This window comes from Symphalangus syndactylus, chromosome 6 (assembly GCF_028878055.3).
Source record: "Symphalangus syndactylus isolate Jambi chromosome 6, NHGRI_mSymSyn1-v2.1_pri, whole genome shotgun sequence".
In the NCBI taxonomy this organism is placed as follows: Eukaryota; Metazoa; Chordata; class Mammalia; order Primates; family Hylobatidae; genus Symphalangus; species Symphalangus syndactylus.
This window is the reverse complement of record NC_072428.2, coordinates 37,751,813-37,779,010: the sequence shown is the minus strand read 5'-3', so window position 1 is coordinate 37,779,010 and position 27,198 is coordinate 37,751,813. Positions and strand designations below refer to the sequence as shown.

Sequence of the window (27,198 nt, the reverse complement as noted above, 5' to 3'; positions counted from 1 at the left end):
CTGTCACCCAGGCTGGAGTGCAGTGGCACAATCTCGGCTTACTGCAACCTCTGCCTCCCAGGTTCACAAACAATTCTTGTGCTTCAGCCTCCCAAGTAGCTGGGATTACAGGCGTGCACCACCACGTCCAGCTAATTTTTGTATTTTTAGTAGAAACGTGGTTTCACCATGCTAGCCAGGCTGGTGTTGAACCCCTGACCTCAGGTGATCCGCCCGCCTTGGCCTCCCAGAGTGCTGGGATTACAGGCATGAGCCACCACGCTCGGCCCAGAGTTTTAAAATTTTACTTTTTCTACTTTAGCTCACATTTGAGGTGGTAAAAGTTAATCTTGAGGTCCCTTTCTCCTACAGGGCTGGGGAAAAATTTCCAAGTGAGAGTCAAAAAGTCCTTTTCAGATACTTCCAGACAAGTTTTGGTTAGAAATAAAATTACTTGGGCTCTCTGGTGGATGGGTTCCAGGCAAACAACTTCGCCCGACAGCAGAGGCCCTGCACTGCGTTGTGCCTGCCGCACCTCGTGCGCCTTCTGCAGCCGGCCAACCACCAACACCGCAGCGCGCCCACCCGCACGCGGGGGCGGGGCGGGCAGGCAGAGGCGCAGGCGCAGTGCCTCACAGCCCGCTTCCGGCCTCACACCTGCCAAGCATCACACCTGCCAAGCATCACACCTGCGATGCCTGCACGAGCTGGGTGCGGTCCGCGCATCTGCAGTAAGGGGATGACCCGGCGTCTGTTAGTCGGCGGTTCATCTCCTTCGTGACTCGACGAGCTTAACGCCACTTTCCTCCATTCTCTTTCTTCACCTCTTGAGTGAGTGGCCATGAGCTGGGCTGCAAGAGTCCTGGGGAGCAGCCAGAGAGCGGGCGCCGCGGGAGCGAATTGTTTTTGCCCAAGGATGGTTCTGTGTCTCCGCCTGGCGGCGTGTGACCTGCTCGGGCGCGGGTGGCCCTTCACCCCTGTGAGTGTGGCCAGAAGTACCTCTCACCTGGACCTGCGGACCCCGGGCGCAGTCCTGGAGCTGAGAACTGGAGGTTGGGGGAAAAGTAGGGTGAAGGGGAGAGAAAAGGGGGTCAGCTGCGGGACGGAGTGCCGTCCCAGCTGTAGTTTCATGTTTGCTGGAGCAACCCCTGTTCCTTTTCTCTCTCTCTTAGTTCCTCTTAACTGTACTCACGCTTCCTTCTCCTTCCCCTGGTCCGCTTCATGGATGCTGAGCTGCCTGGCCAGAACTTACCCAGCTTCTTTGCTGGTCAGATTTGTCAGTCTTTTGTGTGTCTGCAGCACCTCCTTCCACACATGGGCCCAGGAGTTCTCTATACGCGCTTTCACCTCAGGTCTTGGAATTCCAAGCCATTTCTAATTCCAGGTCTTGGAAATGGCTGTGCAATTTGTCTTCACTGTTAGGTTTCCAAGATGGCAACTGTCAAGGGTGAACTTATTAAGAATTTCGCGGAAGAGGAGGCCATTCATCACAATAAGATCTCCATTGTAGGAACTGGATCGGTTGGTGTGGCTTGTGCTATCAGCATCTTATTAAAAGTAAGTTGTGTGCTCTGCATCACACGGTTCACCTCCGCTGGAGGCGAGGCCACAGCGTATGGTTGTGCAGGTTGTGTCCAGTTCAAGGTGGTGAGTGGGGATCCAGTACGAGGGGCATCAGAGGAAAAGGTGCCCTTTTTTTAGTTGTTCCACCCAGAGGGCGCTCCTTTTTAAAAATTGTGTGATGATATCATGTGGGTTAGAAGCATCTCTGTGAAAGTATGTTGACATTTCACTTTCACATAATGACAATATGAGGTACCCCTTTTCTTGATTTGGAAACTCAGCTCAAAAAACAAACTGGAGAAACAGGCGGCAGAAAAGAGTATACAAGCGTGTCAGCGATGGTAGGCAGCCTACGAGTACCAAATACAATAATCTTTTTTCATTTAAATATCTCTCTCCCATTTTCTAGTCTATATATCTTTATTTCCCTTCGTTCCTTATTCATGTTAGGTTAGTTTTAGTGTTTAGCTGTTCTTAGTATTGATACAGCTGATAAAGTTTTATGGCTATAGACAGAGACCAAAAAAGTTTCTGACCCCTTTCTAAGAATATTACCCTGATATGAACTTTATTACCATAAAGTTTTAATAAATCATAAGATACTTTGAGCTATACTTTTATTAATGAAATATCTGTAAAATGTTTTAAGCCATCTTTTATATAACCTTTAATCCTGGCATGATTCATTGGATTTAAAGGATTGCCTCTGGTTTTCATATCTAGATGACATAGTGACCTTATGGCACTAAGGATAGCAGCCGCAGCCAACTGCTGCTCCTGCCAGCCATACAAATTCCCCATGATTCATTTTGTCCTACCTATTGTAATGCCTTTATCAGCAGTGTCCTCATTGCTAATGAAGAATACACACACGTGAAAACCAACACATCTGTGACTCATTGATTGTTTGATGGGGCCTCCACGTATTGCCCAGGCTGCTCTCAAACTCCTGGCCTCAAGCAGGAGGTCTCGGCTTCCTAAAGTGCTGAGATAACAGATGTGAGCCACCTGCCTTAGCCCAACACATTTTTTTTTAACATCAGTAATAATGATAACAATATGTTTATATGCATTATCCAATATTACAACCCTGAAAAGTAAATATTAGACCTACTTTTTAGAGGAGAAAAAAGGAATAGACTATCTCTAATTGCATGAATAGATAAGTATACAGGTTATATATATAGAAAAGCTTGAAATAAAAGATTTATTTATCACCTCTGCTTTGAAGGGCCATTCGGGGAGGGACTGAGCCATATCCCTGGAACTCCTACCTCTGGCAGCTGCTACTTGGCTTTGGTTGCAGGAGTGGAGGGAATTTTGGGGCTTCTGATGGGAGGTTCCAAGGCCCAGGATAGGGCAGTGCCATGGGGCTGCACCTGTTTCATGGCCCTATCCATGATGGGAGGTCCTAGACAGATCTCAGGTGGAGGTGGTGGATAGGAGTACAGAAGGGCAGGAGTGCATTCCATTGCAACTGGTGATGGGAGGCACAGGCCTCACTGGGCATGTAAGAGTATCTGTAGGCTCCACTGGGGGCTTACCTCTGGAGGCTTAAAATGCCACCCGTAGCACCCATTGTCCAAACTCAGTGATGCTCCTTGCTGTAAAGGTATGAAGCAGAGCCTTCCCAGTCACCTCCTGCTTCTAGAACTTGAATTCTAGTATGTTGCTAACTATGGCATTTGTATATCTTAGGAAATAGGGTACACAATCCCCCTGTAAAGCCTCAGGTTAAGGCTCACTTTAATCTTTCCCTGTCCTGGCCCTAGACACTGCAACTTCTGTCATTCAAGGAGGTGGTGATAGCCTAAAAACTCTTTGCTGATGAGGAATTCTCAATATGAATTGTTCAGGAATTTATTGTCAGGAATTTATGGTACGGACTTAGTAGAGAAAGAGTAATGTCTTTAAAAATTACTGAGTTTTACCATAATACATAAACTTTAATTAGTGTAATGCGAGATCCACTTTGTTTCTTTTAGTGTTGTATCCCGAATCTAGAACAGTGCCTCCTGCAATTGACATAGTAGTTGGATGAAAGAATTGCTAAAAGATGCCCATTAAAATGGAAAATGCACTGGATTGTGAATACAAAGATGGGATATTCTGTTTACTTTCATTTTTATAAATAAGGAAAGAGAGTCCAGAGAGATTGTTAGGATATATTTTTATAGACTTTATTTTTTGGAATAGTTTTAGATTTACAGAAAAATTGAAAGGATAACAGTTTATACCCCACATTATACCTTAGTATGGTGTGATGGTTAATATTGAGTGTCAACTTGATTGGATTGAAGGATGCAGGGTATTGTTCCTGGGTGTGTCTGTGAGGGTGTTGCTAAAGGAGATTAATATTTGAGTCCGAAGACTGAGAGAGGCAAACCCACCCTCAGTCTAGGTGAGCACCATCTAATCAGCTGCCAGCACATCTAGGATAAAAGCAGGCAGAGGAATGTGGAAGGACTAGACTGGCTAAGTCTTCCAGTCTTCATCTTTCTTTCGTGCTGGTTGCTTCCTGCCCTCAAACATCAGACTCCAAGTTCTTCAGCTTTTGAACTCTGAGACCTACACCAGTGGTTTGCCGGGGGCTCTCGGGCCTTTGGCTACAGATTGAAGGCTGCACTGTTGGTTTCCCTACTTTTGAGGTTTTGGGACTCGGACTGGCTTCCTTGCTCCTCGGCTTGCAAATGGCCTGTTGTGGGACTTCACATTGTTATCATGTGGGTCAATACTCCTTAGTAAACTCCCTTTCATATCGACATCTATCCTGCTAGTCCTGTCCCTCTAGAGAACTCTAATACATATTGTATACCTTAGTGTGGTACATTTGTCACAATGAAAGAATGGATATTGACATATCACCTTTAACTAAAGTCCACACTTTACTCAGATTTCTTTAGTTTTTACTTATGTCCTTTTCCTGTTCCATGATCCCATCCAGGATGATACCACATGACATTTAGTCACTGTATCTGCTTGGGCTCCTCTAGGCTATAACAGTTTCTTTAGATTTTTCTTGTTTTTGATGACTGAGCATTTCGAGGAGTACTAGTCAGGTATTTTGTAGAACACTTTTCTGTTGGAATTTGGTGGGTTTTTTTTAACGGCGAGACCGAGGTTTTGGGTTTTGGGGAGGAAGACATAGGAATAAAGTGCCACTTTTCATCACATCATATCCAGCCTACATACTGTCATGATTTATCAGTGTTGATGTTGACCTCAGTTACCTGGCTGAGACTGTGTTTATCAGGTTTCTCTTCCGTAAAGTTACTATTTTCCCCCTTTCCATACTGGTCTCTTTGGAAGAAAGTCCCTATATGCAGCCCACGCTTATGGGGTGGAGAATTATTTATTTTTATTTTTATTTTATTTTTTGAGACGGAGTCTCGCTCTGTCGCCCAGGCTGGAGTGCAGTGGCACAATCTCGGCTCACTGCAAGCTCCGCCTCCCGGGTTCACGCCATTCTCCTGCCTCAGCCTCTCTGAGTAGCTGGGACTACAGGCGCCCGCCACCACGCCCAGCTAATTTTTTTGTATTTTTAATAGAGATGGGGTTTCACCGTGGTCTCGATCTGCTGACCTCGTGATCCGCCCGCCTCGGCCTCCCAAAGTGCTGGGATTACAAGCGTGAGCCACCGCGCCCGGCCAAGAGTTATTTTAATTCTTCTGCATGGGAGATTTATTCTTCCTCCCCTATTTATTAATTAATTCAATCATTTGTTAATATCAGTATGCACTCATGGATCTTATTTTATACTTTGGGTTATAATCTAATACTTCCTTTTGAATTTGTTCCAGCTAGGGCCATTGGTCATTCTTTAAGCTGCCTGCTGTGTCCCTTTGACATACTACATCAATATAGGGTTTTGTTAGGTTTTGAACCCTTCCTTATTCTTTGTCATTTTAAGAGGTTTCAGGTTCTTCATCTTATATATTTTCTGCACCACTCCTAGAATCAGCCTTTTTTCTCCAAGGAACGTTGGTTCCTTTTATTGGATAATGGTATTAGAAACCAAGATCTGGGGCTATTTATGTTTCTTGCTCCTGGGGTTATGATACATTTTCAAAACTGCCTTTCAAAGATAACTTTATCAATACTGTGTAATACTGTTCCATATGACTCCAATCTCTGAATAATTGGGTGTCCAAAAAGCTTTGGCATTTCATTAAGCAACAACCTGTTCCTTGTAATGCAGCTTAGACTTCTAGGTTGATCAGTTGTACAGTCTAGTTTAAAATGTAAAGGGCTTGGCTTTGAATTTCCAGTAATTCAAATAGAGTAAAAAGATCCAGGCTGGATCCAGGCAGTGGCTCATGCCTGTAATCCTGCACTTTGGGAGGCCAAGGCAGGAGTGTCACTTGAGCCTAGGAGTTTGAGACCAGCCTAGGCAACAAAGCAAGACCCTGTCTCTAAAATATAAATAAATGAATAAAAATTAAAAATTAACTAGGTGGCCGGGCACGGTGGCTCACGCCTGTAATCCCAGCACTTTGGGAGGCCAAGGTGGGTGGATCACCTGAGGTCGGGAGTTTGAGACCAGCCTGGCTAACATGGTGAAACCCCATCTCTACTAAAAATATAAAAAATTAGCTGGGCACAGTGGCATGCATCTGTAATCCCAGCTACTTGGGAGGCTAAGGCAAGAGAATCGCTTGAACCTGGGAGGCAGAAGTTGCAGTCAGCCAAGATCGCACCATTGCACTCCAGCCTGGGCAACAAAAGCAAAACTCCGTCTCAAAAAAAAAAAAAAAAAAAAATGCCAGGTGCGGTGGTACATGCTAGTAGTACTAGCTACTTGGGAGGCTGAGGCAGGAAGCTTGCTTGAGACCAAGAGATTAATGCTGCAGTGAGCCATGAATGTGCCACCGTACTCCAGCTTGGGTGACAAAGTGAGACCCTGTCTCAAAAAAAGAAAAAAGGTAAAAAGCTCTAACAATGTGAATTGGATATGTGCTTAAATTATGGATGCTTGGTTATTTCTTTTCTTTTTTTTCTGAGAGGGAGTCTCACTCTGTTGCACAGGCTGGAGTGCAATGGCCAATCTGATCTCGGCTCATGGCAACCTCTGCCTCCCGGGTTCAAGTGATTCTCCTGCCTCAGCCTCCCAAGTAGCTGGGATTACAGGCATGTGCCCCCATGCCCAGCTAAGTTTTGTATTTTTAGTAGAGACAGGATTTCACGATGTTGGCCAGGCTGGTCTGGAACTCCTGACCCCAGGTGATCCGCCCACCTTGGTCTCCCAAAGTGCTGGGATTACATGCGTGAGCCACTGGGCCCGGCCTTGGTCATTTACTTCTTTTTTTTTTTTTTTTTTTGAGACGGTATCTCGCTCTGTCGCCCAGGCTGGAGTGCAGTGGCGCCATCATGGCTCACTTCAACCTCTGCCTCCTGGGTTCAAGCGATTCTTCTGCCTCAGCTTCCTGAGTAGCTGGGACTACAGGTGCATGCCACCACGCCTGGCTAATTTTTGTATTTTTAGTAGAGACAGGGTTTCACCATATTGGCCAGGTTGGTCTCGAACTCCTGAGCTCGTGATCCACCCACCTTGGCCTCCCAAAGTGCTGGGATTATAGGCGTGAGCCACCATGTCCCGCCTTGATCGTTTACTTCTAAGCACTAACACAAAGGTGTTATTTTTCCTCCAAGGAAAAATTTATTATGTAATAAAGATAAAAAATATGTAGTTAAAAGGTAATACATTTACAAAGTTTGAAAGTAAGGCCGGGTGCAGTGGCTCAAGCCTGTAATCCCAGCACTTTGGGAAGCTGTGGCAGGCAAATCATGGGGTTAGGAGTTTGAGACCAGCCTGGCCAACATGGTGAAACCCATCTCTACTAAAAACACACAAAAAATTAGCCGGGCATGGTGGCAGACACCTATAATTCCAGCTACTCGGGAGGCTGAGGCAGGAGAATCGCTTGAACCCGGGAAGGTGGAGGTTGCAGTGAGCCGAGATAGTGCCACTGCACTGCAGCCTGGGCAACGAGCGAGACTGTCTCAAAAAAAACCCAAATAAACAAAACAAAAAAACACTAGGCTGGGCATGGGCTCATGCTTGTAACTTTGGTAGGCTGAGGCAGGCGGATCACTTGAGTCCTGGACTTTGAGATCAGCCCGGGCAACATGGTGAAACCCCATCTCTACAAAAAATACAAAAATTAGCCAGATGTGGTGGCAGGCGCCTGTTGTCCCAGCTACCCAGAAGGCTGAGGTGGGAGGATCATCTGAGCCTGAGACAGTTGAGGCTGCAATGAGTCATGATCATGCTACTGTACTCCTGCCTGAGGGACAGAGCAAGCCCCTGTCTCAGAAACAAAAAGTAGAAGTAAAATTCAGATACATACAAGGCCAGGCGCGGATTAATGCTCATGCCTGTAATCCCAGCACTTTGAGAGACCAGGGCGGGTGGATCACTTGAAGTCAGGAGTTTGAGACCAGCCTGGCCAACATGGTGAAACCCTGTCTCTACTAAAAATACAAAAAAATTGGCCGGGTGCGGTGTCTCATGCCTGTAATCCCAGCACTTTGGGAGGCAGAGGCGGGCAGATCACTAGGTCAGGAGATCAAGATCATCCTGGCTAACACAGTGAAACCCCGTCTCTACTAAAAATACAAAAAGTTAGCTGGGTGTGGTGGCGGGCACTTGTAGTCCCAGCTACTTGGGAGGCTGAGGCAGGAAAATGGCGTGAACCTGGGAGGCAGAGTTTGCAGTGAGCCAAGATCACGCCACTACACTCCAGCCTGGGCAACAGAGCAAGACTCTCTCTCTCAAAAAAAAAAAAAAAACCCAAACCCAAAAATTAGCTGGGCATGGTGGTGCATGCCTGTAATCCCAGCTACTCAGGAGGCTGAGGCAGGAGAATCACTAGAACCCAGGAAGCGGAGGTTGTAGTGAGCTGAGATTGCACCACTGCACTCCAGCCTGGGTAACAGAGCAAGAGACTCCACCTCAAAAAAATAAAAAAAATACATGGAGAAGTCATACTAGTTTCCATCCAACCTTTCCTTAGCATCCACTTTAGGCAACTATTTGAATCAGTTTCTTGAATTTCTAGTGCTTTTTTTTTTTTTCAAATAGAACTATATTTTCTCTCTTACGTATAAAGTAGCGTCATAGAAATTATAGTATGAATTGGTTTCTGTAGGTAATAACTGTCTGATTATAGAACTAAAATATTTTTGAGTTGGAAGGAGCCTTATATTTTAATCCATTTGCTATGGTTTGAATGGTTGTCCCCTCTGGAACTCGTTTAAATTTAATCCTCAATGTGGCAGTATTGAGAGGTGGGCCTTTAAGAGTTGACTGGGTCATGAGGGCTCTGCCATGGATTAATCTATGGATGAATGGGTTATCAGGGGAGTGGGAATGGTAGCTTTATAAGAAGAGGAAGAGAGACCTGAATTTAGCAATTGCAGCCTCCTTGCCATGTGATGCCCTGTGCTGCCTTGGGACTCTGCAGAGTCTTCTCCAGCAAGAAAGCCCTCACCATATGGTGGCCCCTTGACCTTGGACTTCTCAGCCTCCATAACTGTAAGAAATAAATTCCTTTTCTTTATAAAGTACTCAGTTTCATGTATTCTGTTATAAGGAACAGAAAATGGACTAAGATACTATTTATTCAAAAAACTTTTATTGAGCTCCTCTGTGCCAGGTGGATGATAAGTAAGCACCAGATGGCTGGGGATGAATGACTTCCTAGTCTCAAGAAGCTCATGGTCTGGTGAGAAATTCCTTCAGCAGAAGCACTACTTTATCACTGTGCAGCCTCAGCTGAAATTGAAAATGGGGGTGTTCACTACTTTCAGAGATTGTTCTATTTACTACGCAGTTTCTGTTTTTGTTTTCCTCGTGATGAGCTGAAATGCTCCTCTTTGTAACTTGTATTTTTTCTGGTTTAGACTTTTATATCATGATGAAATGGTGAGATCATTTATTATGTTTCCTTTGATTTTGATAATTCACAAGCTAGACATAGATCACCAATATAAGAATTTTCTTTCATTCTCCAGTTAATCAAGAGATACACTCACACCCATTTGACTAATAATGTTTTTTAGGGTTTGAGTGATGAACTTGTCCTTGTGGATGTTGATGAAGGCAAACTGAAGGGTGAAACAATGGATCTTCAACATGGCAGCCCTTTTATGAAAATGCCAAATATTGTCTCCAGCAAAGGTTAATGTCATAGTTAAATAGTATAAATATTCTAATATACATGAACAAATATCTAAGAAAATCATCTTTATTTCTTTTAACCTCCCCAGTTTTTATAGATAAGGCTGGTTGCTCCCTACTCTGTACTCTCATAACGTGTTCAGATTCCTTAGGTTGTACTTTGCAAGGTTTCCCACAATACCAGACTGAGTTCCTTGTGAGCAGCAGTAACAGCAGTTATCATGACAGCTACAATGAACTGACTGCCTGTGTGTGTGACATTGACCCAAGCACTTTATATAATTTAATCCTGAGCACAACTCTGTTTTAGAGATGATGTACCTCTGAACTAAGGTTAATTAAAAGTGATAGGACCAGGCATGGTGGCTCACACCTGTAATCCCAGAACTTTGGGAGGCCAAGGCAGGTGGATCACCTGAGGTTGGGAGTTTGAGACCAGCCTGAGTAACATAGAGAAACCCGTCTCTATTAAAAATATAAAAATTAGCCGGGCGTGGTGGTGCATGCCTGTAACCCCAGCTACTCAGGAGGCTGAGGCAGGAGAATTGCTTGAACCCGGGAGGCGGAGGTTGTGGTGAGCCAAGATCGCGCCATTGCACTCCAGGCTGGGCAACAAGAGTGAAACTCTGTCTTAAAAAAAAAAAAAAAAAAGTGATGGAGTAGGGATTTGAACTCAGTTCTGTTTGATTCCAAAGCCTAAGCTCTTCACTACTGTACTTTATTCACTTGGCACCTGGGAGATAATTATTTGAACAAATGAATGAACCAACGATTCCCTATTCAAAGGTCTGTTCACACCACATCTATCTCTAAATGTTCTTGCCAGAGTAATCCATTATTTTGACCTCTTCATCTAAATAATACAGAAGGTATTTTAGGAAGTGAGTTTTTTTTTTTGAGACAGTGTCTTGCTATGTTGGCCCAGGCTGGACTTGGACTTCTGGGCTCAAGGGATCCTCTTGGTCTCAGCCTCCAAGTAACTGGGACTACAGGAGTGCACTACTGTACCCAACTTAGGAGGTTTTTGTTTTTGGAAACGGAGTCTCGCTCTGTCACCCAGGTTGGAGTGTCGTGGTGTGATCTTGGCTCACTGCGACCTCTGCCTCCATGTTCAAGTGATTCTCCTGCCTCAGTCTCCCTTGTAGCTGGGACTACAGGCACCCGCCACTGCGCCTGGCTAATTTTTGTATTTTTAGTAGGGATGGGGTTTTGCTATGTTGATCAGTCTGGCCTTGAACTCCTAACCTCAAGTGATTGACCCACCTCGGCCTCCCAAAGTGCTGGGATTACAGGGGTGAGCCACTGCGCATGACTTACATTTTTTATTATTATTATTAAAAAAAATTGTACAAGGGAAGCTTAGTGCTAATTTCCTGAAATTAAAAAACAGTCTGGGCATACAAGAAGATCGAAGGGAACCCACTCTTTGGTAAACACAGTGTGGTGATTGAAGTGAACAGGAAGTATACTTCAATGCCAGATGTTTTCTTTCATAATCGATTGTTTCTTCTAATCTTTCCTCAGATTACCTGGTCACTGCAAACTCCAATCTAGTGATTATCACAGCAGGTGCACGCCAGAAAAAAGGAGAAACACGCCTCGATTTAGTCCAGCGAAATGTGTCCATCTTTAAACTAATGATTCCCAATATTACCCAATACAGTCCTCACTGCAAACTGCTTATTGTTACTAATCCAGGTCAGCTTTGTTGTTTTAAATTTTCAACTTTTAGATTCGGGGGTACACTGTGTAGGTTCATTACATGGGTATACTGTGTGATGCTGACATTTGGGGTAGGATTGATCCTGCCACCCAGGTAGTGAGCGAAGTACCTAATAGTTTTTCAGCCCTTACTGCTCTCACTCCCTCCCTCTCTAGTAGTCTCCAGTGTCATTTGTTCCCATCTTTATGTCCGTGTGCACCCATATGTTTAGCTCCCACTTATAGTGAGAACATGTAGTATTTGGTTTTCTGTTCCTGCATTAATTAGCTTAGAATAATGGCCTCCAGCTGCATCCATGTTGCTGCAAAGGACATGATTTTGTTGTTTTATGGCTGCATAGGTCAGCTTTATTTTCACTGTTCAGTGAAGGAGTTTTTGGGGGTGGGTTTAGTAACTTTGAGGAGAAAAAGAATTTAATGAGTATTAAATCGTAAACCACCAATATAATTCCAGAATCTCTTTGTTAGTGTAATATGTACTTTGCACAGTTGTAATCAGTGTATATACTATAATGACTTTAAAAAAATACTAGTGTGAGGCCAGATGCAGTGGCTAACGCCTGTAATCCCAGCACTTTGGGAGCCCAAGGTGGGTGAAGCGCTTGAATCCAGGAGTTTGAGAACAGCCTGGGCAACATGACAGAACTCCATCTCTACAAAAAAAATACAAAAATTATCAGGGCATGGTGGAGCATGCCTGTAGTCCCAGCTACTCGGGAGGCTGAGGCGGGAGGATTGCTTCAGCCAGGGAGGTCAAGGCTGCAGTGAGCCATGATTGCACCACTGCACTCCAGCCTGGATGACAGAGTGAGACCCTGTCTCAAAAAAAAAAAAAAAAAAGTAGTGTGTATGGGAAGATAATATGCTTAATCATATGAGTTCAAGGTTTATATTCTAAAGCCTGAGGTTTGTCTTCCAAATTACTGTTTGAGAAGTGAAAGTAGGGCTATAGTTTACTGCCTGACTCCCCAAAATTGTACTAGACTCCTCACTGGTGCATTTACAAGGTGGCCAAACTGAAAATAGACTTTGGAGATAAAATGTGCAGGACTGCTGATAGATTATGTGTAGTCAGAGAAAGGGAGGAATAAAAAATAACTTCGAGATTTTTTCCTTTGAGTAACTGAAGGGATGGTAGTTTCATTTAACTGGGTTGGTAACTTTACCAATCGGGTGGGAGTCAGTGAGGGAAGGAGGCAGGGATGTTACATATAGAGGAGAAAAATCAAGATACCTGAAATGATACTCAAGAGGAAATGTCAAACAGCTACAGATTATGAGTCTGGAGCTTAGTAGTTTAGAAATATTCAAATTACTGTATTCTAAAATTATTTGGAATAGTTTTTCTCTGTGCAGACCAACACTGAGTGAGTGCATGATTATTCATTTTAATTTCAATGCTGAAGAACTATTTAACTTTTGTTTCACAGTTTTATAAAATATTCACATGGCTCCAACATCAATTCTAGAGAACAGGAATTTATTCAAAGTGGTCCAGCTTCTGTCCCTGTGCCCTTTGCCCTATAGCCTCCATCCCTTTATAGGTAACCATTTACATTTTTTGTGGTTTACAGCTTTTTGTTACTAGATACGTTTTTCTCCATCTTCTTTCATTTTTAATATATCATGAAGCTCACTCCATAGTAGTATTTATAAATATGTTGATTACTGTAGCTTTGTGGTAAGTTTTGAAATCAGGATGTGTTAAGTCTTCTGACTATTCTTTAAGATTATTTTGGGCCAGGCATGGTGGCTCACACCTGTAATCCCAGCACTTTGGGAGCTGAGCCAGGTGGATCACCTGAGGTCGGGAGTTCAAGACCAGTGTGGCCAACATGGCGAAATCCCGTCTTTACTAAAAATACAAAAATTAGCTGGGCATGGTGGTGCACACCTGTAATCCTAGCTACTTGGGAGGCTGAGGCAAGAGAATCGCTTGAACCCAGGAGGCAGAGGCTGCAGTGAGCTGAGATCACACCACTGCACTCCAGCCTGGGCAACAGGGCAAGACTGTGTCAAAAAAAAAAAAAAAAAAAAATATATATATATATTATTTTTTGCTTGTCTGGATCCTTAGCATTTCCATATGAATTTATGAATCAGCTTGTCAATTTCTGAAGTGAAACCAGCAAGGATTTTGATAGGGATTACTGCTGATTCATTTTGGTTCTTCTGTATTTAATAAGTTGTTTTTCTCTTGCTGTTTCCAGTATTTTCTCTTTGGCTTTTAACAGTTTGACTATGATGTGTCAAAGTGTGAATGTCTTTCAGTTTATACCACTTGGAATTCATTGAGCAGCTTGGATGTATAGGTTTTTTTCTTTTTTTAAGATGGAGTCTTGCTCTGTGGCCCAGAATGGAGTGCAGTGGCATGATCTTGGCTCAATGCAACCTCCGTCTCCTGGGTTCAAGTGATTCTCGTGCCTCAGCCTCCTGAGTAGCTCGGATTCTGGGCACCCACCACCACTCCTGGCTAACTTTTTGTATTTTTAGTAGAGATGGGGTTTCTCCATGTTGGCCAGGCTGGTCTCGAACTCCTGACCCGAACTGATCTGCCCACCTCAGCCTCCCAAAGTGCTGGGATTACAGGCATGAGCCACTGTACCCAGCTTGGATGTATAATGTTTTTCTGTTTGGGAAGTTTCAGCTGTTACTTCTTTGAATAATTTTCTGCTCCTCTCCCCTCCTTCTGGTCCTACCATACATGCACATATATGTTGGTGTGTTTAACGGTGTCCCACAAGTTTAAGGCTCTGTTTTTTCTTTTTTAAAATAGTTCACAGATTATCAAAAGTTCCTTTTGTATGGCATTGAGATTTATTTATATATTTAACTACATGCATATCTTTAGCTTTCACAGAAATTTTGCTTCATACAGGCTATTGGTATAAGCATTTCCTCTTTTCAAGAGTTTGATTCTTTAAAAAAAATACCAAATCCAAAATTCAGAAATGGTAGTCCGGCGCTACAAGGAAGCACACTGAAAATAGCAAGCTGATGATACATTATCACACTGTATAATAGTATTTTATATTTTCTTACACATTTTCCAGTAAGTTTTTTCACATCCTGAAATCTCACGGTGTCATTTTTGAAAGGAGAGCTGTGGAGAGATTCTGATATGACTCAGAGTTGTGAAGGCACCTGGTGGAGCTCCTTCATTAATTTCTCTAACCATTCAGGGCACTGAAGTCTGTGGGGACAGTAAGTTCACATTTACTGTTTGTGTTAAATGAATCCCCAACGTACTTTGTTTTAATTTGCACTAAAACGCCTCCACCCTCAAAGTACCGCGTCATTAAGGTTATATGATAACAAATTAGGAAACACAAATTAAGCATCACTTGCTTGGCAACATTAACTGCCCCACCACACTCCCACTGCAGATTTTAGAAGTGTACATTAGCAAAAGATGCTTCCCTATGCATTATGGCAGAAGTCTATTAAAGAATATTTAATTTATTGACTAATATTTCTAATAAGCCATTCAGAGGATACTTTTTCTATGTTTTATATACTGGCTGTCTGCCATTAAAAGCAGTAAAAATAAGGAAAAATAATCATAAAAAATGTCAATCTCAAATGATTTAACAGCTTAGTTCTGTATTTGCTTGACAGTGTATGCAGTTATAGTACACACTATCAAATATATCTTCCATATCTATTTAGATTCTGATACTAGAACCATGTGAAGAAAGTCTTCTCCATTATTTTAGTGAGTCTGTTAAAATGGTTCACTAAGAACTATCTTCAAAATTTCAGGTGCTTCAAAAGTTAAGAGAAACAATTAACTTCATTACTCTTATAAAAAAAAAAAAAACCTGACAACTTTAAATTAGTATTAAACTACCAAAAACTGATACCACTCAGGAAAGATTCCACCCCCCCACCCCCCCCCACCCCCCGGCCGAATGATAATATTTATTTATTTTTTTGAGACAGAGTCTCTCTCTGTCGCCCAGGCTGGAGTGCAGTGGTGCAATCTCGGCTCACTGCATTCTCTGCCTCCCAGCTTCAAGCAATTCTCATGCCTCAGCTTCCCAAGTAGCTGGGATTACAGGCAAGTGCCACCATGCCCAGCTAATTTTTGTATTTTTAGTACAGATGGGGTTTTACCATGTTAGGCTGGTCTTGAACTCCGGCATCAAGTGAGCCGCCTGCCTTGGCCTCCCAAAGTGCTGGGATTACAGGCGTGAGCCACCGTGTGGCACTGAATGATAATATTTAGCTAAAATTTTAGTGAAAGGCAATTCTGAGAGCAATCTGGATAGAGAGGGGTTTCTCAGGTGTAGGTACTAATTCCCATGCAAGACTGCCTTCAGATGCAGCTCCCATGTCTCCATAGTCCTCAAGGCCTGGTTTTAGTGGTTCTGTAGTAGAGGAAAGGCTTCACATGTGTAGTATGTATAGGTAGCATCACTACAAAATGGAGTGCAAGTTCAAATCAGAGTTTTAAGGTCAGGAAAAGTAAGTATCATTGAAATGAATCACCAGAGACACTTTTAGAAGTTCTTAAGTTCCTTTAGAAATCTCCCTTTCAAGGATGTGCCAATTTTTATTGTGGCAAATCATGGATAAAAACTAAATGTATTAATAGTTACGATGGTTGTGGTGCTATTTTTTAAACATTACTAACTTTATAGCAATACTCACGTTTACCTATTTACCTAGCACACTTTTTTTTTTTTTTTTTTTGAGATGGAGTCTTGGTCTGTTGCCCAGGCTGGAGTGCAGTGGCGTGATCTCGGCTCACTGCCACCTCTACCTCCTGGGTTCAAGCAATTCTCCTGCCTCAGCCTCCCAAGTAGCTGGAATTACAGGCGTGCACTACCACGCCCGGCTAATTTTTGTATTTTTAGTAGAGACAGGGTTTCACCACGATGGCCAGTCTAGTCTCAAACTCCTAACCCCAAGAGATCTGCTCGCCTCAGCCTCCCAAAGTGCTGGGATTATAGGCGTGAGCCACAGCACCTGGCCACATTTCAACAGTGTTTTGTTTTCAGTAACTGACCTACTGCAGTCTATTTTCAGACTTTTATGTTTTAGTTTATATATGATATTTTATGCTGATATGAATGTGAAATTTTAAAAATTAAAACAAGCAATTAGTAAGGGTTCCTTATTTATGTTAAATATTAATTTATCTTACCTAAGTGCATGATAATTTTGTCCATGTAGTGGTAGAAATGTAAAATTGTAAATTTTAGAAGTTTTTTTTTTTTTTTTTTGAGAGAGGGTTTTGCTCTGTCGCTCAGGCTAGAGTGCAGTGGCGCAAACTTGGCTCACTGCAACCTACGCCTCCTGGGTTCAAGTGATTCTCGTGCCTCAGCTTCCGAAGTAGTCCCAAGTAGCTGGGATTGCAGGCGCACACCATCATGCCCAGCTAATTCTTGTATTTTCAGTAGAGCCAGAGTTTCGCCATGTTGCCCAGGCTGGTCTTGAACTCCTGGCCTCAAGTGATCTACCCACCTTGACCTCCCGAAGTGCTGGGATTACAGACGTGAACCGCCACGCCTGCATACAGATCTTAGTTATAAAAACACACTGTTGACATTATTTTAAAATAGCATTTTAGTTTATTACTGTGGAAATGTGGAGCACAAGACATGACAAATACTAGGTATTAATTTCAAAACTGTTCAGAATGAGGCTGGGCGTGGTGGTTCACACCTGTAATCCCAGCACTTTGGGAGGCTGAGGCGGGAGGATTGCTTGAGCTCAGGAGTTCAAGACCAGCCTGAGCAAAATGGTGAAACCCTGTCTCTATAAAAAAAAAAATTTTTTTTCAAAAAGAACAAAAATCTACCCAGAATGGCTTATGAAGGTTTGTAATTGTTGATTTAAGAGTATTTAGGATTTTTTTTACAAATTAAAAAGTTCTAGTAACTACATGAACTAAATGACCAAATAGAAGTGGAAAATGGAAAATTTAGAGGGCAGTACGGTAAGGGAGGGGATGTAAAATAATACAGGAAGAGAATCTAAACAATTGAAGATCAAAGATTTAGGAAAAGTTTAACCTTTTCTTTAAATCTATAGTCATTTACCTAGAAAATGCGGTTGGGTACCCGGGGACACAGCTGAGTTACTTGCTCAGTTTTCAGTTTACCAATTAAAACAGGTCACATTCTCTGTTCCAGACCCAGGGCCTGGCAGAGGTCCCCCAATCCCCTTGCATTTCAGTGGCAGTTGACGAACCTCTTAAGGCCCAGCATGACTAACTGAGGTTTTTCACTTGATAGCTTTATGTATGAGGAAACTTGAAGACATTTCTACACATACTTCTCTCCATCTCAGGTATTAGAATGAATGCTTACCATTTAAAATAGTGGTATGATCAGACTGTTTCAGTATCACTTTTTACCATCAATGGGTATTAAACAGGGAACAGAAGCTCTAACTTTTACATTAATGGGAATACTACATGTTTAGAAAACACTGTTTCAGAGGACAAAAGACGTCATCTTCATATCTTTTTAAAGTGTCTAATTTCTACTATTTAAGTGAGTACTTAAATCTGCCATAAAAAATACGGATTTACAAAAAAGACAAATTAGAAATTATGTCCTTCACAGAGATCCACTATAGGATTGTCTTCATATATTTAGGATAGAATTTGATGCATTTATTAAAGTATGAGTTATTACATAAAGCTAAGTTAAAAGTTCAACCAAATGGAAAAGGTACCAACAAATGCCTAAAATACTATTCTAATCATCTAAAACAAGAACAAATAGATTTCTCAAATAAGAGTTGAATCAATATTTATTTTAGACACTTCATTTAGTTGAAAGCTGCTACTTTATTACTTAAAGACTGAGCCTATAAGAAAATAAAAGAGGTTTAATTCAAATAATATGAAAGTGAATTCTTTACCTTACCTGTTTTTCCCCAAATAATTTTGACTTCATTAATGGAAATTTTTGTGAATGGCTCTAAAAAACACCTATTTTGAAACTGCAGAAATAGGACAATCACTTTGTAGAATGATTTGTGAAATATTGTCCTACTACACTTAAAAAATAAACAACACATTTCCTCACGAGTATTTTCTTATTTTTGATATTGCAAATTCTATACATAGAACACCTCTTCATTGCCCTGCTGAAGCCCTCAGAATGTAGAGATGGTTCAAAAGTAATTTATACTGTTTTTACCCAGGCTTTGTAAACATGTATCAAAGAGATAGCAAGGTATTCAGTTTTAGTAGACAAAATAATTGCTCCTATAGTAGTTCCTCAAAGTCCCAGGCAAGTAGGCATTAGCAGAAGTTTTCTATTAGATAATTCTACCATCTCCAAATAAGGACTTTGGTCTGTTTATAAAAACTAATTGACAGATGAAAGAAGGTAGGTAGGTAGGTAGGTAGACAGACAGACAGACAGACAGACAGACACAGGCTTTTGCCTTGTTACCTATGCTGAAGTGCAGTGGCACAACCATAGCTCATTGTAACCTTGAACCCCTGGGCTCAAGTGATCCTGTCTCAGCCTCCCAAGTATCTGGGACTAAAGGTGCATGCCACCACACTTGACTACTTTTTAAATTTTTTGTAGAGATGAGGTCTTGTTATGTTGCCCAGGCTGGTCTCAAACTCCAAGTCTCAAGTGATCCTCCCACCTCAGCCTCCCTGTAAGATTGGGATTACAGGTATGAGCCACTGTGTCTGGCCTTGGTTTATTCTTGGTAGTTTTTTTCTCCCTTGTCCTATTGCATAACCTAGAAGACTCTCCAGTATAATGTTAAATAGAAACAGTGATAGTGGGTATCCTTGTCTTGTTTCTGACTTTAATGAAAAGGCTTCTAAGTTTTCTTCATAATGTATGTTTGCTTTGGATTTTGATAGATACCTTTTTGAGATAAAAAGCAGTTTCCTTCTGTTCCTAGATTTAGTTTTATTTTTTTAATCCCTGAATGAGTTTTCCTAGTTAAAATGATCATATATATCTTTAAATCTCATCTGGTATAATATGTTGACAGATTTTTTGATATTGAACCACCTTTGCATTTCTGGGGTGAAGCTTCTTCTTCAAGTATTTTTTCATTTTTTTTTTTTGAGACGGAGTCTTGCTCTGTCACCCAGGCTGGAGCGCAATGGTGCAATCTCGGCTCACTGCAAACTTCGCCTCCCGGGTTCAAGCAATTCTTTGCCTCAGCCTCCTGAGTAGCTGGGATTACAGGTGTCCACCACCACGCCTGGCTAATTTTTGTATTTTTAGTAGAGACGGGGTTTCACCGTGTTGGCCAGGCTGGTCTTAAACTCCTGACCTCATGATCCACCCGCCTCGGCCTCCCAAAGTGCTGGGATTACAGGCATGAGCCACCACGCCCGGCAATGACGTATGTTTCTTTGCTTTTTTTTTGAGACAGAGTCTCGCTGTTGCCAGGCTGGAGTGCAGTGGCGCGATCTCGGCTCGCTGCAACCTCTGCCTCCTGGGCTCAAGCAATTCTTCTGCCTCAGTCTCCCAAATAGCTGGGACCACAGGCATGCACCACCATGCCTGGCTAATTTTTGTATTTTTAATAGAGACGGGGTTTCAGCATGTTGGCCAGGATGGTCTCAATCTCTTGACCTCAGGCGATCCACCGGCTTCGGCCTCCCAAAGTAATGGGATTACAGGCGTGAGCCACCGCACCTGGCCTCTGATGCTATTTTAAAAAAATATGTTTTTTAGGCTGGGCATGGTCACTCATCTGTAACCCCAGCACTTTGAGAGGCTGGGGCAGGAGGATGCTTGAGGCCAGGAGTTAGACCAGACTGGACAGCATAGCAAGACCCTGTCTCTATTAAAAAAATAATTTTTTCCTACTATTCGATGCTCTTTGCTTCCTTTTATTTTACTGTTAAAATAAACGCTTGTCATTGATTTTTTAAAAATCTTTGTTTTAAAAATGCATTAAAGAATATAAATTAGGCCGGGTGTGGTGGCTCACGCCTGTAGTCCCAACACTTTGGGAGGCCAAGATAGGTGGATCACCTGAGGTCAGGAGTTTGAGAGTAGCCTGCTTCACATAGTGAAACCCCACCTCTACTAAAGATTACAGGTGTGAGCCACTGCGCCCATCCCTCTGTTCCCCTCTTAACTATGCTTTTTGTTGAAAATGGGTTATTCTCTAAGCAAAATTATTTGAAAGACTTGATAAGAGTATTTGTTTATTCATATTTCTCAGAATTTTCTGTGGAGTGAACATTGTGTTTCTGCATACCAAGCTATGCAAAGTATCACCAACCAGGCGTGGTGGCGGGTGCCTGTAATCCCAGCTACTTGGGAGGCTGAGGGAGAAGAATCACTTGAACCCGGGAGGCGGAGGTTGCAGTGAGCAGAGATCGTGCCACTCCACTCCAGCCTGGGCAACAAGAGTGAAACTTCATCTCAAAAAATATATATATATAAATTTACCACCATATACAATTTTATTTATTAACTTTGTTTCATGGTACTTTGTATTTTAGTTTTAAATATATTGTAATTCCTAGTCTTACTTCCTCTTTAACTCAGTGAGTCAATTAAGAGTGTATTTTTGGGGCCAGGGGCAGTGGCTAATGCCTGTAATCCCAGCACTTGGGAGGCCAAGGCGGGTGGATCATGAGGTCGAGGGATCGAGACCATCCTGGCCAAAACGATGAAACCCCGTCTCTACTAAAAATATAAAAATTAGCCAGGCGTGGCAGTGGGCACCTGTACAAGTCCCAGCTACTCGGGAGGCTGAGGCAGGAAAATCACTTGAACCTGGGAGGCGGAGGCTGCAGTGAGCCAAGATCGCGCCACTGCACTCCAGCCTGGTGACAGAGCGAGACCCTGTCTCAAAAAAAAAAAAAAAAAAGAAGTGTATTTTTGGCTTTGAAATATTTAAAAAAATTTTATTGTGGTTGATTCTGATTTAACTGAATTGGGTTGTCTAATCAGTTCTTTAAAGTCTGTTAACACTTTGTGATCCAGATAATAGTGTTTGTAAAAAAAATTCCTGGTGTATTCTGGGAACAAATGGACTTTAATGGGCATGATGATCTTTATCTATTTGATTATACTTATTAATTTTAGTTTTGCAAAATTAACTGTGATAAATCAGTTTCTCATAAAAGTATGTTAAAATTGCTATGCTTATGAATCAAATCTACTTTACCGTTCCTAATTTTCTTCATATATTTTGAGGCTATATTATTTAGTATATATGAATTTACGGTTATATATTGTTGCATTGTTTTATACATTATGAGAATATAGTTCTTATACATTAATGAGAATAGTTAATACATATATTATACATAATTATATATAATGTATATTATACATCAGTGGGGATAGAGATAATAAATATATGATACATCATAGAGATAATACGTAAATGTATATATATTACATATTATATACATTATACATATATAAATGTATTATCTCTACCCCCATTAATGCTTGTTGAAAATTCTATTGTTTGCTATTAATATAGCTACACTGACCTTCTTTTCGGTATTACCATTTTAAAAATTAACTTCAAGGAAAAAATTCTGATAACGCTAATGTTTAAAATAACTGACCCTCAAATATCGGACTGTGTCAAAAATTTATCCCTTCCCTACTGGGACAAAAGCCTGATTATATTTCCCTGATAAATCTTTTTAAATTTTTTAAGAGACAGAGTTGTTCTTGTTCTTGGTCTTGTTCTTGCCCAGGCTGGTGTGCAGTGGTGTGATAGTAGCTCACTGCAGCTTGATCTCCTGAGCTGACGTGATCCACCTGGCTCAGCCTCCCCCCAAGTTGTTGGAACAATAAGCACGTGGCACCATGCCTGGCTAATTTATTTTCCTTTTGGAGATGCAGTTTTGCTATATTGCCCAGGATGGTCTCGAATGATTGCTTGCCTTAAGGGATCCCTCCACCTCTGCCTCCCAAGTAGCTGGGCTTTCTACTTGTTTCTTTCTGTTCCCTTCCCCTCCCCACCCCCCTTTTTTTTTGAGATGGAGTCTCGCTGTGTCGCCAGGCTGGAGTGCAGTTGATGTGATCTCGGCTTACTGCAACCTCTGCCTCCCGTGTTCAAGCGATTCTCCTGCCTCAGCCTCCTGAGTAGCTGGGACTGTAGGCGCGTGCCACCATGCCCAACTAATTTTTCTGTTTTTAGTAGAGATGGCGTTTCACCATGTTGGCCAGGATGGTCTCAATCTCTTGACCTCGTGATCCGCCCACCTCAGCCTCCCAAAGTGCTGGGATTACAGGTGTGAGCCACCGCGCCCATCCCTCTGTTCCTCTCTTAACTATGCTTTTTGTTGAAAATGGGTTATTCTCTAGCAAAATTATTTGAAAGACTTGATAAGAGAGTATTTGTTTATTCATATCTCTCAGAATTTTCTGTGGAGTGAACATTCTGTGTTTCTGCATACCAAGCTATGCAAAGTTATCAACAAAAAGGTATTTCATTACTTCTATTTGGTACATATTCTTAGAGTTGGGGTATAGCTGGGGTTGGATAGAGAACCATGTTTCTTGCCCCCTCCACAAAACATCAGATCTACTAGTTTTAAGTTAGGTAAATCTAAAAAACGTATCCTTGTAGACGAGGACATTTCTTGATATGAACTTTTTCTTCTTAGTGGATATCTTAACTTATGTAGCCTGGAAGTTGAGTGCATTTCCCAAAAACCGCGTTATTGGAAGTGGTTGTAATCTGGACTCTGCTCGTTTTCGTTACTTTATTGGGCAAAGGCTTGGCATCCACTCTGAAAGCTGTCATGGGCTGATCCTTGGAGAGCATGGCGACTCAAGTGGTAAGCCTGAGGCACGACTGAGCCTCTGAAATATCTATTTCCTATCAATCATACAGACATTTAATGTAAAGTAGCTCCTGGGAGGGGAGAAAATACTTTATTCCACTTTAGGCCCTTTTAGTAGTGTTTAATTTTTACCACATTTATTTTTAAAATAACCAACAAAAAATACAGATTTGAAAAATGTGAGATTGATACTATAATCCTACATACGGATGGCTAGGATTATAATGCTTTTCTTAAATAGAGAACTAAGTAACATGATATAGTTTGTATTTAATTTGGGACACTCTAGTTCAGAAAGGTCAGCAGTGTACTTCATGTAGTAGGCATTCTTCAGATTAAGGGATGGGTATAACTGAAGAATATAAGAAGGAAGAGAAAGAGTGTTGTGGTAATAGTAGTCTTTTTCTCCGCGCCCCCCCCCCCCCCCCCTTAGTGTCTTCTGGCTAAAAACCTCTGAAATCTATTTAATGTAAACCTTGGCTATGGAAAAAGACTTAAAGGGAGAAAAACTAAAACTTCCTAGTGGAAAGTTTAAAACTGCAATTTTCTTATTTGGAGAATCTTGCCAAGATAATAGAATTGTGGATCCCCATCTGTGGAGATCTAGATTTAGAATATCTTGAGTGGGGCTCAGATATCGGAACATTCCTAGTTGGAAATCACTCAGGGCAATTATAACAGTTTTGCTGAGGTCAAAAACCAAAACCCTGCTAATACCATGTAAGAAGTGGGATTTTGGGTATCTCTTTCTTAGTTCCTGTGTGGAGTGGTGTGAACATTGCTGGTGTCCCTCTGAAGGATCTGAACCCAGATATAGGAACTGATAAAGATCCTGAGCAGTGGGAAAATGTCCACAAAAAAGTGATTTCCAGGTAATTGCTAGTTTCACATTTTCAGTACCTTAGAAGTTGTGAGCCTGAACTCTGTTAAAAGGTTGAGATTAGTCCCTTAAATATATTTTGCTGTATTTCCCATATTTTTATTTGCACTTCTGCTTTTTTGTGTGATCATATTCACCAGATTATAAATTCTTCAACAGTCAGGGACTGATTCTGTGTTGCTTATTCCTGAGCCTAACCCAGTATTGGGCACATGGTAGGGGCTCACTTGTTGACTCACAATGTATTTTTTCAAACACTTGCTATATAGTGTTTATTGTAGTGGTGGAATTGATTCCATATTAATTTCTGCATCTCTGTACTTGTAACTCTAATGTTTAACCACTGTGGCAGGGCATGGTGGCTCATGCCTATAATCCCAGCACTTTGGGAAGCTGAGGTAGGAGGATCACTTGAGCCCAGGAGTATGAGACCAGCCTGAGCAACATAGGGAGACCCTAACTCTACAAAAAATAAAAAATTAGCTGAGCGTATGGTGGCTTGCTTGAGCCCAGGAGATCGAGGTGAGCTCTGATGATGCCAATGCACTCTGGCTGAGACCCTCCCTCAAAAATGCATACACATGGTCAGGCGTGGTGGCTCATGCCTCATGCCTCTAATCCCAGCACTTTGGGAGACCAGGGTAGGCGGATCACTTGAGATCAGGAGTATGAGACCAGCCTGGCCAACGTGGTGAAAACCCGTCCCTACTAAAAATACAAAAATTAGCCATGCATGGTGGCGCACGCTTGTAATCCCAGCTACTCAGGAGGCTGAGGAGGGAAGATTGCTTAAACCCAGGAGGTGGAGTTACCAGGTATATAGTTTGGACCTGCCACTCTGCTCCTTACGGTTCAGTGAGGCCTAGAAAGGAAACAAATTTAGTAGGGTTGGTAGGAGAGTATCTTCTTGGACCTTTCACAGATAAGTTACTCAAATGCTTCGATTTCAAATATTTCAAAATCTAGATTTCTATTTGGTAGTGAGCCGAGATCACACCACTGCCCTCCAGCCTGGGCGACAGAGCAAGACTTAAAAAAAAAAAAAAAAAAGAAAAAAATGCATACATACTACAAGTAATTTCTAGAAGTTGTTGATGGAGTCATTGCAGTTTTGTGGCATTGTTAGATACGTTGCTACAAAGTGGAAGTTCAATGACAAGTGCATCTTCTCAACTAACATGTTTATGGTTTCTTCTATCTACAGTGGCTATGAGATGGTCAAAATGAAAGGTTATACTTCTTGGGGCATTAGCCTATCTGTAGCTGATTTAACAGAAAGTATTTTGAAGAATCTTAGAAGAGTGCATCCAGTTTCTACCCTAAGTAAGGTAGGACATTCATGTTTGAAAAATCATTAACTTCAACAGAATAGGGGTAAAGAACATTTTTGAGGCACTCTGGTTTTGGGTTTGATCTTGTGGGAAGCACCTCTCTTCCTGGAGTCTGTTCTTTGCTGCTGAAGAGCAGGGAGCTTGGGGAAAGAGCCTATCTGTGTAGACCTTTGTCCTGGTCTAGTGTGACATTTCTTTTTATTAGATAAAAGTGTTTTGGCATATTTATTATTTAACTAAGTGAACTGACTCTACCAGTATCTAGAAACATTGGGAACCACTATGGGAAGACCTTGGTACCTTTGGAGTTGTTCTCTTACAGTTTCGATTATGTCCAATGACGAGATCTAGGAAAGAAGCACTAGACACAAAAGAATTAGCAGTTAGTCTCCTGGGGAAAGGGGAGTTGGGGCATGGGTGAGATCCCTCTGCTAGTCTAAATGGAAGAGGTTATAAAACAAGACAGATCTAAATCATTGGAAACAAAGTCATAGGAATTTTGAAGTGGTCTCCTGATAGGAAGTGGTATGGAGTAAGGAGATAAGGAAAGAAGGGTGGGCACCAGCAAACATGGCAGGAGGCTGGGGCCTATGTGGAGAGATGGTGGGTTGAAACTGAACAATAAATATATCTAATCATGTTTCAAATTGTTTTCTGTCGGCCAGGCGTGGTGGCTCACGCCTGTAATCCCAGCACTTTGGGAGGCTGAGGCGGGTGGATCAGGAGGTCAGGAGATTGAGACCATCCTGGCTAACAAGGTGAAACTTTGTCTCTACTAAAAAATACAAAAAGCTGGGCGTGGTGGTGGCTGCCTGTAGTCCCAGCTACTCGGGAGGCTGAGGTGGGAGAATGGCGTGAACCCGGGAGGCAGAGCTTGTAGTGAGCCAAGATAGCACCACTGCACTCCAGCCTGGGCGACAGAGCAAGAGTCCGTCTCAAAAAAAAAAAAAAAAAAAAAAAAAAAAAATGTTCTCTGTCTTGGTACTCTGCTGTAGTTTGTACTACCAATCTGTTATTCATTCACCTCACAACTCTTGTTTCTCATATTGCAGAACTTTGTTAAAAGTTAAAAAAGGACTAATTTTTAAGTCTTTACTTTCAGGGCCTCTATGGAATAAATGAAGAAATATTCCTTAGTGTCCCATGTATCCTGGGAGAGAATGGTATCACAGACCTCATAAAAGTAAAACTGACTCTTGAAGAGGAGGCCTGCTTGCAAAAGAGTGCAGAAACACTTTGGGAAATACAGAAGGAGCTCAAGCTTTAAAGTTGCTTAAAGCTACCATTCTGTAGATTGAAGATGAAATAGTAGTTATAGAATTGTATATGTCAAACTTTTGAATAAATTTGAATTTCTAAAAGTTGGAAAAATAGAGGAAAGAGTGCCCTATTTAGTGTAGCCTTCTAGCTCTTTTTTTTTTTGGGGGGGGGTGGGGGGAGGGTCTCATTCTGTCACTCAGGCTGGAGTGCAGTGGCACGATCATGGCTCACTGCAACCTTGACCTCCCGAGCTCAGGTGAGCCTCCCACTTCAGCCTCCAGAGTAGGTGGGACCACATGCGTGTGCCTCCATGCCTGCCTAATTTTTGTATTTTTTTGTAGAGATGGGGTTTTGCCATGTCATCCAAGCTGGTTTTGAACTCCCAAAGTGCTGAGATTACAGGGGTGAGCCACTGTGCCTGGCCTTAGCTTTGATTTAGTATCCAGATGATAGATGACACTTTTTTTTTTTTTTTAAAAAAACAAAAGTGATGGCATCAAAGATGTTTTTGGTACCT

At 42.0% G+C, this 27,198-nt stretch overlaps 1 protein-coding gene across 3 annotated transcripts; it reads left to right on the top strand.

Annotated features, from left to right (window-relative positions):
• Positions 1-624: 624 nt before the first annotated feature.
• LDHAL6A (lactate dehydrogenase A like 6A) lies at positions 625-27,150 on the top strand. Of its 3 annotated transcripts, none has more exons than XM_063641056.1 (8): positions 625-810; positions 1,402-1,536; positions 9,604-9,721; positions 11,246-11,419; positions 23,031-23,204; positions 23,965-24,082; positions 25,295-25,418; positions 26,524-27,150. In XM_063641056.1, the coding sequence occupies exons 2-8, from the start codon at positions 1,411-1,413 to the stop codon at positions 26,686-26,688; spliced, it is 999 nt and encodes a 332-aa protein (XP_063497126.1). In that variant the 5' UTR covers positions 625-810; positions 1,402-1,410; the 3' UTR covers positions 26,689-27,150. The 3 variants fall into 3 exon arrangements, with proteins under 3 accessions (XP_063497126.1, XP_055138186.1, XP_055138188.1); XM_055282211.2 differs by having other exon boundaries at positions 625-958; XM_055282213.2 differs by having other exon boundaries at positions 625-1,031.
• Positions 27,151-27,198: the final 48 nt, after the last annotated feature.